This window comes from Bubalus bubalis, chromosome 19 (assembly GCF_019923935.1).
Source record: "Bubalus bubalis isolate 160015118507 breed Murrah chromosome 19, NDDB_SH_1, whole genome shotgun sequence".
Lineage (NCBI taxonomy): Eukaryota > Metazoa > Chordata > Mammalia > Artiodactyla > Bovidae > Bubalus > Bubalus bubalis.
The window spans coordinates 25,879,552-25,895,349 of NC_059175.1; the positions used below are offsets into that span (position 1 = coordinate 25,879,552).

General features: G+C 37.0%; 1 protein-coding gene across 2 annotated transcripts in view; it reads right to left on the reverse strand.

Annotated features, from left to right (window-relative positions):
• ITGA2 (integrin subunit alpha 2) overlaps positions 1-15,798 on the reverse strand; it is a 108,125-nt gene that overhangs the window by 29,818 nt on the left and 62,509 nt on the right. For both annotated transcript variants that reach the window (XM_025270532.2, XR_003104951.2), the window contains exons 8-16: positions 13,699-13,849; positions 13,249-13,414; positions 11,165-11,241; positions 8,087-8,225; positions 7,064-7,209; positions 5,461-5,604; positions 3,350-3,553; positions 2,522-2,658; positions 631-770 (exon numbers count right to left, since the gene is read on the reverse strand). In XM_025270532.2, the coding sequence (XP_025126317.1) occupies positions 631-770; positions 2,522-2,658; positions 3,350-3,553; positions 5,461-5,604; positions 7,064-7,209; positions 8,087-8,225; positions 11,165-11,241; positions 13,249-13,414; positions 13,699-13,849 (1,304 nt within the window). The remainder of the gene's footprint in view (positions 1-630; positions 771-2,521; positions 2,659-3,349; positions 3,554-5,460; positions 5,605-7,063; positions 7,210-8,086; positions 8,226-11,164; positions 11,242-13,248; positions 13,415-13,698; positions 13,850-15,798) is intronic.

Genomic DNA, 15,798 nt, shown 5'->3' on the forward strand with positions numbered 1-15,798 from the left:
CAATGAAGCAGAAGTAGATGCTTTTCCGGAATTCCCTTGCTTTCTCTATGATGCAATGGATGTTGGCAATTTGACCTCTAGTTCCTCTGCCTTTACATCTGAAGTTTTCAGTTCACATAATGGATTATTTAGAAAATATAAAACACTGGGCACAAATTACACATTGTTTTATACTTTCTCTTTCATTATTTCATGCTTCTTAAATTTTCAAGAATAGAAGTATTTGATCCTCATACTGAACACACTGTACCTATATTATGGTATAGCCAACTCACAGTGGACTCATCTAATACGGACTCGGGTTCAGTGTAATTTGCATGTGCCCATGGTTTTCCATTAGGAAGTTATGGGTAAGAGAAACTTAAAGAATAGACTGGAAGAGGCTATAATTATGTCACTGACTTCATGACTTTCTGCAGCAGAATGTGACCTTCTAAGGATGACAGAGGACAGTCTAAAACACCATCCACACATAATCAACCATTCTCAGGCACCTCAAATATGTGGCAATTCAAGTGTCTGCAAGACCCTTATTTCTTTTGGTTTCCATATCCCAAGCATAGTTTACATCAGAAGTGAAACTCTATAAGCAAACCCATCTCTTGTGCAGATTATTTCAGGTTTACTCACCCACTTGATTGTTTTGATTAGTAGGTCTAAACTTAGCACTGAAGCAGAGTTTAAGTTTTATCTCAGCATTTTTGTTGAGCAAAGTGATTTTTTTTGGTGTGAATGAAGCATCTACAGATACATCAGCAATGCTCTGTGACCTGAAAGACCAATGTTTAAAAAAATTATTCTCAGGAAGCTACCCAGAAAAACTAGTCAGCACCTTGTAGGAATGTGACCACAAAACAGCATTAACCTAGCTTGACAGACAGACAGACAGTGAAGTTGCTCAGTTGTGTCCGACTCTTTGTGACCCCGTGGACTGTAGCCCACCAGGCTCCTCTATCCATGGGATTCTCCAGGCAAGAGTACTGGAGTGGGTTGCCATTTCCTTCTCCAGGGATCTTCCCGACCCAGGGATCGAACCCAGGTCTCCCACATTGCAGGCAGATGCTTTATAACCTAACTTAACTGGTCTCCTTGAAATGTGGATTTGAGTTCTTGTGTCTTGACTTTTTAGATGAATCAAACCCACCTTCAAAGAAAAAAGTTTGGCCATCATGAGCTATCTTAAAAGGGAACATCACAGTATAGGAAGTATATGGCCTAGCATGTCTGAGGTCTACCAAAGTGGCTACAGGGTGAAGTTCACTGAAAGGTATGATTTCTTACAAAACTGTTCCAAAGAAGCCACATAATTATGTCATCATACCTTGTATTTTTCTAATGTTACTCTAAACTGATTTTATTCAGTAAATATATTTTCTTTTTTTCAAAGCCTTGAATATTACATTTGAGTTTTATTTCTTCCACATGAAGATTTCATTAAAATGATGCACTAAAGCAGTGAGCCCCAACTTTTTTGGCAGCAGGAACTGGTTTCGTGGAAAGCAATTTTTTCATGGACTGCAGAGGGGAGGGAGATGGTTCACACCCGTGATGGAGCGGCAGATGAAGCCTCATCTGCTCACCTCCTGCTATGTGGCCCGGTTTCTAACTTGGACTGGTGGTTGGGGACCTCTGCACTAAGGAACTTCTCTGGTGGTCCAGTGGTTAAGGCTCTGTGCTTCCACTTCAAGGGGCACAGGTTCAATCCCTGGTGGAGAAACTAACAACCTGCCTGTCGTGCACTGAGAGAAAAATGATGCACAGAAAACAATGCACTTCATCCTTTAAAAGCACAAGTGAGATACTGTAAATAGTTTCATTGAACTCAGTGTGATTTACTCACTACCTAATTTCTTTCTGTTCTTCACATACTTGGACATTTAAAACATATTTTTCAACAGACATGAATGGATAACTGAACTCTATTTATTTAGAGACTCCTGAGAGAATTCTCAGTTTCTTTCTGGTTGCATTTCTTCACCAGCCCAATATATTTATTTTTGCCTTGCTCCTTGGCTCTAGAATCCCTTATTGTTCCCCCCTGCTCTTCAACTCCTCCTGAGGTCAATGAGAGGTCAGCTAAACCTAAATAATGGCTTCTTGTTTATGACTAATAATTTTAAAAGATACCTTTTAACCACAGGAGAAGTTGTACTTCACTTGTGTGGCCTTGGTATTCAGTATTTTTAGAGCATTCTCATGAGAATTCTTTTCTACAAGTTGAGGTAATAAAAAAATAATCAGAAATATCCTTAATACCATTTCAAGAGCTTTAGCTTTTCAATACACTTTTCCTCCTCATTTTATAGAGAAGAGAGACTTGGTTCTAATGTTAAGCAAGCATTTTTTTTTTTTTCCCCACCAGGAAAAACATACTCCTTCCTCTATGCAAACTATGACATACAAATGTCTTAGACTGTTATATAATGCCTGTGACATTTTCACAATACTAGCAAAGCAATCTGCTCTACTTAGCAGGCCATGTGTTTGTTAACTAGTTTGTGTCTGGCTCTCAAAGACTCACCAGAGCTGAACGACCTGTCCAAAGGCCCCCACGGACACGTCGGTGATGGAATCCCCATTTAAATCTCCATAGCCATCCAGGGATCTCCCAAAGTACTGGAGGTGGCTACTAAAGGCTCTGTCGGACCCCAAGATTTTCTAAAAGACAAGTTTGAGATGAAATTATAGCTCATGACAACTGAAACAGAAAAAAGGCAGCATCTACATTGCCCTGGTATATTCTTTCTATGGCCATTTCTCAGATTGTTTTATTCTCCACAGAACTCCATTGATTTTTCATAGCTCATCCAATCTGATTATTATTCTTGCAGCCACATTTTCATCAAAGAAAACAGCATGAATCTCTCACATAAAATAACAAGCCAGCACAAAGCAGTGAGAGATCAGTGAACTGGAGAAGGAACTGATGCAGGTTTGGGTCCTGACTCCTCTCCTAGCTCATTTCGTTCAGATCTTTACTCAAAAGCTGCTTCTGAGTGAGGCTTTCTTGGTCACTCACTCAAATATTTGATACCTCCTAGCCCTGAAAATTTATTCTCTAGTTTTTTTTTTAAATTCCTTATTTAGTACTTTCTGGAATATTTTTCTTATCTTCTTTCCCCCTGTCTCCTTCACAAGAATGAAAGACCCATACAAAGCACAGTTTTGACCATCCTGTTCTTTACAGTATTCCCAGAGCCTAGACAGAGCTTCACGCACAGCAGATCTGATGAATAAGTGAATTAGGTTATAAATTAAGAGGGATGGATTGGATGATCCACATGATACTCTCTAGCTCTAACTTAATGATACTCACATGTACACATATCACCATAAAGCTATGGATTACCTGAGAATACCTCAAGCGAATCATGCCCTCATGACCATTGTAGATGTACACAGCTCCAGAGTTCTGATTTTCCAAAGGTGAACCAACAATCACGTCATTAAAGCCATCCATGTTGATGTCTGAAAGAGCTGCAATTGCTGAACCAAATCGAGCATTTTCAAGACCCTTGGGGCCTTCCAGAAATTGGTGCCAATTCAAAATGCCCTTGGCAAAGAGGGAAAAAGGGGACAATTAAAGCCAACCTTACATTAACAAATATATACTACTATATATTTATAGTAGTATAAATATAGATATAAATAGATAACCAAGGACCTACTGTATGGCACAAGGAATTATATTCAATAGTTTTTAGCTACCTAAAAAGGAAAAGAATCCGAAAAAAAAAATCTATCTATCCATCTATCTACCTGCTGCTGCTGCTGCTGCTAAGTGGCTTCAGTCGTGTCCGACTCTGTGCGACCCCATAGATGGAAGCCCACCAGGCTCCCCGGTCCTTGGGATTTTCCAGGCAAGAGTATTGGAGTCGGGTGCCATTGCCTTCTCTGTCTATCTACCTACCTATGTACAAATGAATCACTGTGCCATACTGAAACTAAGGTCATAGGCTATCTGCTCATAAACCAAGGTGAAAAGAAGCAATTCTTTTCTGTAGGTTGCCTGTACAACCTACATAAGAGTGTCCATTTCTTTGTCTTTTTTCCCCTTAATCTTAGGATCTTCACTCATCTGTTTCCAAAATTTTTGATTTAAAAAATTTGTGGTAAAAGTCTACTAATCTCTTCAATAAAATTAAGGTAGAAACAAATAAAACACAATATCTTAATATAGTTCTTTACTTAAAGGTTATTGAACAACAGTGGCATAATTATAATGGTATAGGAAGTGAAAGATGAGATTGTTAATATTCCATCATATAAAACACTGAATGTTTCTGCCAAAGAAAAGACATTTTCCTGTAAAAGATACAATTGTGGGCTTTTTCTTTTTTTTGCAGATTTTGAAGTCAAGAATGGAAATATTTCATGACTTCATAAGAAAGCAATGTTCTTCAACCATGAAACTGAGTCTGTTTTGGTTCTTTCTCCTCTATAATAATCTTATGAAAGTTAATTTATTACTGACTGAGTCTGGTAAAATACTAAAAGATCATTTCACCTTTAGCAATTAATAATATTCAGAATATCTGACTAGCAAGAAACATTTAAGAAGCTGGGGATTTGTTAAATTTTCAAACTAGTAGATATGCTCTTCCCTTATTAAATACTTAATTACACTTTATAAGCTTTAAAATTGTTTTAATTGCTTCTGTTTAAGGGCTGTTATATTAATTTAAATAAAGTAGGATGAAATATCACAAGAGTTAAATATAACATTTACTACATTAATAATCAGCTTCTCTTTTTCCATCCTTTCCTTATCTAGCCATCTAATTTTCTATGTCAATCTGTGCCTTTAATTTTGGTTTTCTTTTCAGGTTTCACTAAGTTCACTATAATTATGTGCATGGATTTAGTTCAGTCTATAAGTTGGTAAAACTAGGCTTTTCCATGTTAGAATATGCTCAGTTCTATGTGTAAGAACTGGAATTTCCAAGACTTGGATATATACCTAAATGTTACACCAAGCAATGGAATTTTCTGACAAACTAATGTAGAAAGCACACAGGAATATATGGCTATTTCTAAAGTGCCCTGTACAATTTGTCCTTACCATTGTAAAATGTCAATAAAGTAGCTTTGCCCTGTTATTGTTATATCTTTATAGCAAAGAAGAATAATTGAATGAGATATTTGGGAAACACACAGATGTATATGCATGTGTGTGTATGTATTTCAAAAAACAACATGCATTTATAATAACTTTATTTGTAAAGAAAATATATATTCAAAGACCTCTTGTGGAAGATGGTAGGACACTATACCTTAAGTTCCAGGTTATGCTTTTCAATGTGATTTTTAAAACTATAACAATGGTGACATCCTCAAAATGAAATATAAACCATACTTTTATTTAATAATAAAGTCTTTAATCTGCAAAAATGCAGATTCACTTTTATTTATCAATACTAAAGCAAATGAAATGAAATCAGTTTAATAATTTTTTTTTACCTTTGTGATAGTAAACAGGTAGACTCTTCCTTCCTCTTTCTTTAGGTCATTCATGTACATTGGCGCACCTACCAAGAGCACATCTGTAATCGCGTCCTTATTCACATCGACTGCACACAGCACACTACCAAAATAGGAGCCAATCTGCAGGAATAAAGCATATCAACATTAGGGTTCTTCTACTCTTAGTATTACACTAAATTTTTATTTACTCAGTCAACAAACAAAAATTGAGCATCTGTTGCCTGTAAGGTGCTAGGAACATAAAGACAGATAACATCCCCCTTCTCTCTGTTTGTGTCACAATCTAACACTTGCTTCTTAGCACTTAGGGTGCACAAAAATCACCAAAAAAGCACCTGTAAAATACAGATTCCCAAGAGCCATTTCCAGAGATTCTGATGCATTGTCTATAGGTCAATCAAGAAAACAGTATTTTAAGCAAGCACTCCAGGTATTTCTGATGCTGGTGGGTAAAAGACCACACTTAAGGAACACTTAGAAGCTTTATGAGGTGTTGTAAACAAAGGCAGGCAGGGAAGAGGGAGGTTGAACAAATAACAGGGCTTCTGTGATAAAACATAATAGAAAGTGAAAGTGTTAGTCACTCAATATTGTCCAACCCCATGGACTGTAGCCCATCAGACTTGTCTGTCCATGGGATTCTCCAGGCAAGAATACTGGAGTGGGTTGCCATTCCCTTCTCCAGGGGATTTTCCTGACCCAAGGATCGAACCCAGATCTCCCGCATTGCAGGAGGATTCTTTACCGTGTGAGCCACCAGGGAAGACCATAAACTTTAAAATACTAAAGAGGAGGAGAATGTATGACCACAGTGGACTTGTGGTCAAGGAAGTCAAAGACTCAGATCTTCTTCCTCCAGGAAAATCCATAGAGACAGTGAATCAGATTTAATATTAGAGAAGGGAAATCTGTGGATAGTCAGTTTCTCTGATTTAAGGAAGAAGATTTTCTGTTGGTCATTGGAGTACAGTGATGTGCATTTCAAATATGTGCTAAGCTCAGGAGTCAAAACTACTTAGCAAGAAAATAGGCTCTATGGCTTTTGTTCTCGTGGACCTTGACTGGGAGGCATCACTGGTCCTCACGACCAAACTGCCACACATCAGAAGAAAGTGACAGAGAAAAGGGCTGCTTTACTTTTAGAAATGTCAAAATTTTTGACATTTAGAAATGTCAGAGCCACAGGACACCTGTACAGGCCTAGATGTTGTAGCTCAGTCTAATGCTCCATTGCTCCCTTTATCTATTTGTTTCTTCTCCAGATCCTTGGTTCCTTGTTGGAGCTTGCCTACAAAGCAGTGGTTAGGTGTCTGTCATCATTGGACTTTAATGACAACTCAACCCCATGAAAGCTATGTAGCCTTAGAAAGGTAGTTAAACTCTCAGCAGCTAGTCAAAAGGGGATGGTAGATCTCAGTATTGTGAATATTTAAGGAATATTCAAGTAAACACAAATCACAGAGGCAGCTACAGGGTAGGCACTCAATAAATGTTAGTTTCCATTTCTACTACTCCTCCCTTCCCACAAGCCTCGGTTGTCCATGAAATTAATTGCACCTGCTTAAACAACGGAATTTACCTGGTCACCTCTGTGAGACTGAATAACTGTGACATTGCCATTCTCATTAACACTGTAGAGCACTATCTGGCCAGTATAATTTGCTCGAGGAGCACCAGCAACAAAGTGGACACTGTTCCCAGTAGAAATTGAAGCCACAGAGTAACCTAGGAGAGAAGGGGTTACAGAGTAGGTGCTGTTGAATATCTTGGCCAGATAAGCCTGTGAAGCTAGCAGAGATGATCAGAGGGCCCTTTTGTTAGTGTGATGCACAGCTGCTCGTGCTCCTGAGTATAACATGAAGGTCGCATCCTCCTGCTTTTTCTAAGGCGAATTGCTTGTGCCCTTTGGCCAGAAACTCTGCCCTGTGGAGGTGGAACATGTCCCCATAAAGCTGACCCTAGATTCTGCATTGTTCTCATCAGCTCCTTATGAACTCAACAAATATTTGAGAATGAATAACTAAATGAATTTAAAAGGTGGAAATTTGCACAGTGGGAAGAACATAGGCTTTGGAGTCAGTCTCTGGTTCAAAGTTTGGACTCACTACTTGTTAAGTTTTGTATCTTTGAGCAAGTAATTAACCTCTTTGGAAAGGTAAAATGAGGATAGTAGTAATCCCTTCAAAGGATAGTTGGAAGTATTTAAATATTATGTAGACAGACTAGCCAACTCAGGGACTGTCCCATAGGAGGTGCTCAAAATTGGTGACTACCTATTAAACAAACAGACACATTGGAGACTCCAAATTGATGTAAAACTACCACTTACGGTATTGACTTTTAGGTACTATTTCTATTTTGGAGAAACACAGTCATGTCCCAGGATTAACAACTGCTGGAACAACCAGAAGAGATTAACGAGTCAAACATGCAGTGTTTCATTAAGTAGTTATGGGCTAAGGCCTGACTGGCAGAGGCAGCTGAAATATGTGTAATTAGATGACAGCTCAAGTGTTTTGCTGAACTGATCCTGAAATCCAACAAGAGACTAGTTTAAAGGAAGCAACTTAAATGTGCTGAGCCAAGTGCTGGTAGGTCTTACCTAAATATGAACTGTGATTTCTGTCTTGCAGAATTTGTTCAAACACTTGTTTAGAAAAGATCAAATGTCCATGAGGTGTCTTCTGGACCACAGTCCCACTCCAGTCATAAGCTCCTACTGCACCCAGCATCAGAATATTCTACAATAATTGAAAAATGAGAAGCCTTTAAACAAATCACCTGTAAGGCATAAGAGTGTCAGGTGGGCAAAACGTTGAAACAAATGGTCTAAATTTAAAGAAAAAAAAAAAAACTAAGATGAAGCAAAGTAAGCAAAGTATACATGAACTGCTTAGAAAAGAGAGACAACAGGTCAAAAATGGAATCCCCTGTGCCAAGTCTACATCATCAAACCTAGACCATACGTAACCTAACTGCAACTTCAACCTCTCCCAGGAAGGTCGTCTCAAATGGTCACTTTGCAATTCCCTGGTCAGCACTAGTGAGGTAATCACCTGGGAGACCCCTTCTGTCCCCTATGTGAAGGTGACTATGCCTGAAACAGTCTGACCATTTCCCCTTCTGCCCATAAAAGCCTTCCATTTTCTACAGCTCCTTAGAGCATCTTTCTGTTTGCTTAATGAAATGCTGCCCAATTCATGAATCAATCTGGTGGTTTAGTAGCTAAGTCATGTATGTCTCTTACAGCCCCATGGACTGTGGCCTGCCAGGCTCCTTTGTCCATGGGATTCTCCAAGCAAGAATACTGGAGTGGGTTGCCAATTCCTTCTCCGGGGATCTTCCCAACCTAGGGATCAAACCTAGGTCTCCAACACTGCAGGCAGACTCTTAACCGACTGAGTTACAAGAGAATCCCATGAATCATTGAATAAAGCCAAGTAGATCTTCAGATTCACTCAGCTGATTTTTGGTTTTTCAACAGATTGTATGTTGATATATCTCCAAATTGTTTTGATACATTTTGTGCTGGAAAAGAAGGCTTCCCATGAGCTGTATTACTTTAGGCTTTGTTTAGTACAACACATTTTAAAGATAAATCTGTACCACAGTACAGGAGGGGCACATAGCCATCTTCCAATTTCCATGCAAAGGGGCACATCTGCAAATGCTGAACAGTTGCAAGCCTTTAGAAAGGAGTTAGAAGGGAGCCTCTGGCCTAACGTGTTCCTAAGAAGAGCTTGGGCTATGAGACATGCTCAAGAAACAGGAAGTGATGCTGCCAGAGGAAGAGAGGTGGGCACTGTTCCCCCAGACCCATGTGGTAGCCCTCTTCTGACCTGACTTATCTTCAGCTTCCTTCCTCTTTCTTCTTTTAAACATTTTACTTTAGGTATTTTTTGGCTGTGCTGGGTCTTCATTGCAGTGTGTGGTCCTCGCTAGTTGTGGTACACAAGCTTAGCTGCCCTGTGGCATGTGTGGTCTTAGTTCCTCAACCAGGGATTGAACCCACATCCCTTACATCGGAAGGCGAATTCTTAACCACTGGACCACCAGAGAAGTCCCTTTCCTCTTTCTTCTAAACTCCTTCTCAAACATTCCTCTCTCTCCTATCCCATCTATTTGAGAATGGCACAGCTACAGAAAGCAAATGAAGATATGATATTTCATCTATGGAAAGAAAAACAGCCATTGGTCAGCACCAGTGAAAGAGGACAGGTCACTCGGCATTGGCTCAAAACCCAATCTGAATATTCAAGGCTATAAGTCATCGCAGGAAGCAGATGGTCAGGATGGGACTTATTTTAAATTTTTTTAAAAAATTAATCAACCAATTAACTAATTAGTTAATTATTTTACTTTGGCTGTTAGGTCTAGTTGTGGCTAGATCTTTCGATGCTGCAAACACTCTCTAGTTGTGGCACTCGGGCTCTCTAGATGTGGTGGGTGGGCTTAGTTGCTCCAGGGCAAGTGAGATCTTAGTTCCCTGATTAGGGACTGAACTCAAGTCCTCTGCATCGCAAAGAGTATTCTTAGCCACTGGACCACCAGGGAAGTCCTTATTTACAAGTTTTTGATCTTAGAAAATATCAGAGATACAATTTTGGGGTTTTGCTGTTATTGTTTAAAATTTATTTTCTTGAAGTATAGTTGACTTACAACATCATATTAATTTCTGCTGTACAACAAAGTGATCTCATTATATAGACATTATTTTCCATATTCTTCTCCATTATGGTTTTCAAGGTATGATTTTGGAATGAAAAATACAAGCCATTAAAAAAATAGGGAAATAATGTGTCCCATTCTGAAGATAACAGACCATGAAATTATGTGAATGATTATCATAAATCCTGGACTCTGAAATCTGGGTACAGGAAGGAGCTTCAGGAACTATACAAAATTTCAGGAAATTGTGTGAAAAATTCTTTGTGTAGGTCCACTGACATTTTTTCTGAGGGAAAGACCCATAACTTTTAGGAGCATCTCTTAACGATTGATGATCCAGAGAATGTTAGCACCTTTTATTCTACCAAAAAAACACACCCGATCCTGGGCCTTTATTCAGCCAGTCAAATCCTGTTCCCTGAGTATTTCCCAGGTCACCTGTCTCTTGGCCTCTTTACTGCTGCACTCATATCCTGAGTAGGATTAGAATCCGAGACCTGTGAGATGGATGTCTCTGAGAAAGAATGGACTTCCCTGAGCTAAGATGTCCCATCTCACTCTTTCTCTAACTCCTTACTTTTTCAACTATTTTTCTGTCTCTGCTGTTAAAAAACAGATATTCAAATAACTCAGAATTCAACCATGACAGTGATGATAAGAGTTTGTGTTTTAAACAAACTTTTCCAGCAGTTGATTGATATAAAGAAAATTCCTACAATAATAATACCTTGAGTTAATATACTGCCTGTCCCCTGGAGCACTCAAAGGCTTTCTTGTATATTATCATTTTTTTCCATTAAAAAAAATCCCTGTAAAATAGGGGAGGGAAGGCATTATTAACCTCTGTTTTTTAGATGATAAACCAGCAGCACAAAGAAACTAAACGACCGTGACTAGGAGTGAGAACTGCTGATCACTAGATGGCTGTTTTTCCTATTTCAGGACAAGGCTACTGGGTCCAGAAGTGTCAAGGCAAATGGAAGCATGGCTGGAAGTTATCTGATATACACACATTTTGAGGAGAGTATTCCGCGCTGAATCCCACTTGTGACATTTCCATTTGGAAGTTGTCTCCTCCTTGAACTGTACCTGGGAAATAGCAATTTCAAAAATTATATCACTGTTACCGATTTTAAATCAAATTTTCAAACACACGTGCCCACACACACACACACACACACACGATTCTGATGTCCACTCAAAAATACAGAGCTGGGAGGGAGGAACCTCTAGGGAAGTGTCCTAACAGATGCAGAAATCCACAATGCTTCCCAGGTAGTCTGAAGTTGGCATTAATCTTGATTGTGCATTCATGTATGTATTGGTATACTATGAAATTCCTGATGTCAAGAAACACTCAACATAGAGGATGAGGTAAGATGAAAACTGACATGATTATCTTTTCTTTTTAAAAATGATTGTTACTTGCTAAAGACCTAACTGAATTTTTAGCTTTTAAATATTGGTACTAATAAATGCACATATATCTCAGACATAGTTGGAGGAGCCAGGCAATTGATCTGTGGTGAAGACTGTGTTGAGAGATACTTGGATTTGGCTTCAGGAACCAGGATTCAAGATTGAGGAGGAATTTTACCAATGTAGAGGTTTGGTCCAAGTTCTACATATGTGCTTACCTCTGACACTAGCACCGTGAGACTCATTTAGAACTCTTTTTCCATATAGAGCAGCCAAAGTGCTTACCTCTCACTAATCTTCACAAAAAGAAAAAAGTTTGCGGACTGTCACATTAATGTAGTGAAGAATAAAAATGTTTGGATAGATGCTTCCAATGGATAATCAGGAGAAAAAGATTTGACTATAGGGATTAATACTTAATCTATCAGGAGATAAAGATTTGACTATAAGGATTAATACTTAATCTATGCAATCCCTTTGATCATAGCAAGTGCTCAATAAAACATTCACTTCATTGCTGAGAGTTATTTGGGTTAACCATCAGGAACTAGGATTTGGGTCACATGGGACTTTTTACCAACTGGGAATTGTTTTTTAGTCCTCCTTACAGTGAGGTCTTAAACATATGATATTTCTACAGTGACTAGACCTCCCAAGCCACAGAAGTAAATTATTATATATCTGGTAAATGTTTCCTCAAAATCTGAACTATTAAAAATCTTCACTGTATTTTTCTAACCTAAAAAGTATACATATTTACTGCAAACAAATTTTAAGAATTTCAGTGTAAATTATGGAAGCAGCATAAAAAGGTAAAACTATTTATGATTATAATAGACGGTACTACATTGCTGCTCCCAAAGGTTATACAATTTATAATCTTCTCAATAGTGTATGAGCTTCTGTACTTCCCCATAATCTCCCCAAGATTAAACATTACTAATCTTTGTTGTCTTTTAGGCACAAAGAAACATTGATTTAATTTAAATTTTAAAATAATTACTAAAATTGGGAATATTTTCTTTTGTTGACTGACCATTTGTATTTCATCTTTTATAAGCTATGTAGTCATCATTCTTTATTTTCCTTATTGATGCTACTTATGAGTTCTCTTTGGATAAGGTATATGTTAAGTGAAAGTTGCTCAGTTGTGTCTGACTCTTTGCGACCCCACGGACTATATAGTCCATGGAATTCTCCAGGCCCAAATACTGGACTAGCCTTTCCCTTCTCCAAGGGATTGAACCCAGGTCTCTCGTATTGCAGGCGGATTCTTTACCAGCTGAGCCACAAGGGAAGCCAATTAATTAAAAGAGTGTTTGGTAATAAAGAATTTTTTAAGGTTTTTAAGAACATGTTACTTTTTTTTTATTTTTTAAATTTTTATTGGAGTATAGTTGATTATAATGTCATGTTAGTTTCTGCTATACAGCAAAGTGATTTAATTATACATATATGTACTCTTTTGTAGATTCTTTTCCCATATAGGCCATTACAGAGTATTGAGTAGAGTTCCCTGTGTTATACAGTAGGTCTTTATTATCTATTTTATGGACAGTACTGTGTATATGTTAGTCCCAATCCCCCAATTATCCCTTCTGTTCCCCTTATATGCTGGTAAGTTTGTATCCTTGAAAAAAGTGTTTGAAAGAAAATTCTGAGAAGGAGTTCTTTTACCTTCAATGCTGAAAATTTGTTCTCCTATTGTCCCAGCCTTTTCTAGTAGATCTGCTTCATCAGAGACATTGAAGAAGTGTCTTTCTGTTGGAATACTGGCAATAGCTTTAATTTCCTTTATTAAATTTTTAGTATCCAGGGCGTTTCTGTTTAAGTACCCAAGAACCTTGGAAACAGAGGAGAGAGGAGAGGGCCATCAATGCAGTACTTTAATTTTCCTGTTAATATTTTCTAGACTGTTTTTTTTTTTAACACAATAGGCCTTTCAGAGAAGTAAAATAAGCAACACTTCCATATCCTTTTGGTTGGCATGACCGAAAATCAGCAAGATGCTGAGGTAGAGTAAAAATATTCTTTTATATGAAGCTATGAGCAGGCAATAAGAAAGTATAGTCTTAAAGGAATATTTCCCTATGAACTGAAAGACCAGTAAAAAGAAAAGCCACTTACTGCTATGCCAAACCTCAGTATATTGTCTTTGTTACATTGATCAATCACAGCTTTCAACTTTGACCCATCATGGGATTCACCATCAGTTACAACCACCATAACTTTGGTAGCACCTGGTCGTCCACCAGCAGCCGTTGAATAAGCGGTATCTCTGTGGCAGATAAAATAAAAACTCACTATTGATGGATAAAGTTTATACATGGACCTCTGGTTAGAAAAGTAACTATAAAACTGACTTCTTTGAATATAACCTATTGCGACAGAATTGCTCTATCAGTTCTGGTGACATTTTAACTATATTAGATTTGTAGTTTGTAGAGACACATACAAGAATGTAAATCTCACTTGGCATTAAAAATAGCTCCCATGGTTTTCATAGTGTGTGGGTATGTGTATTCACATCAGGAACCCATAGAATTATCCTCTGCTAAGAAAATTAAACTCATCAACAGAGCAGATAATTCATTTTGTCATAAATTTTACTCATTGGATCTGTATTTTTCCAATAACAAATTGCTTTTTAAAAAGTAATAAATATATATGGTAAAAGAAATCTAAAGCATTTCGAAAGTTATAAAACAAAAAGTTTACATCAAGCCACTATTTCAAAGGTAATCACTATTATCAGTTTGTTTCCTTCTAGAAAATGTTGCATATAGAGAAATATATGCAAAATTTACTCCTTAAACTTTTATGTGGGGACATATTCTATACAGTGGTTTTTCATTTTGATGGAGAGCTTTCCATACCAGCACATATATAACTCTCCTTTTTTGTGTTTAATTTGATTTCTAAATTTTCATTTAAAAAATACTCATTTTATATAATTTTAGAGGTAAATTTCCATTTACAGTTATTATAAAATATTGACTATATTCTCCTTGTTGTATTACATCCTTGAGCCTGTCTTATACCCAATAATTTGTGCCTCCCCCTCCCCTACCTTTATATTGCACCCCCACCACCCCACTAGTAATCACTAATTTAGAACTCTCCTTTTTTAATGGCTATGTAGTATTTCATTGTTTTGAGGAACCATAGTTTATTTAACCAACTCCCCATTATTATGCATTTAGGACATTTTTGGTTTTACAAATAATGCTATAATGAATGTCCTTGCGTATATATCTTGGCATACTTTTTCAAATGCATCAGTAGTATAAAATCGTGGCATTGAAATTATGTGGACAAACGATTTACACATTTCAAATTTTGATAAATATAGTACTAAATTGTTCTTCAAACTTCTTCCAATTTATACTGCTATCAGTGTACAAGAATGCAATTTTCTCCATCTCCTTTCCTTAACAATGAGGACTATTAATACTTTTTAATGTGGGAAACTCTTATAAGTGAAAAATAATATATTATTGTTGTTTTATTATGTACTCTTTAACTATGAAGAATGATGAGTATTTTTATGTTTATTAGCCATTTATATTTCTTTCTTCATGAACTCTTGATTTTTCTTTACATTTGCTCATTTTTGTTTTTCATCATATAATTTTTTCAGTTCATGAATCGTTTTTAAAATTTTAGTGATATTGATACTGTGTGGAAATTTTATATTTTTGTATAATCAAATCTGTTGCTTTTTGTGTCTGTGTCATTTATACTTGACATGTCATTTTAAAAGGGCCTTATCTCTATAACTTTTATTTTTCATAAGCCAAGTTTTCTCATAGTCCTTTAGTTGTTTCATTTTCTTAGATTTAAACTGAAATTTGTTTTGATTCAACGAGCAGGGATTCAGCTTTTGGTTAGCCAGGTATCCAAAAACTTTTTCTCTGTCTATTGAATTCTCTTGTTGCACATTCTTTCTGGTGTCATCATATTGGTTTACCACCGCCACTTATATGATGACAATTTAAAATCTATATTTTCTTCCATTCATCTCTCCCATCTTCAAGTTTGTGTATTCAATGTAGTGAATATTTTCACCTGAAAGTGTACAGAGTTCTTTAATTCAACATGTTTAAAACTGAGAATATCATTTTATTTCCTAAAGCTTTTCTGTGTTCTATATAGCAGAATATAGAAATATTGAAAAATAGTTCATATTTCTCAACCAGACAAATTTGAATTCTTATACTCACATCA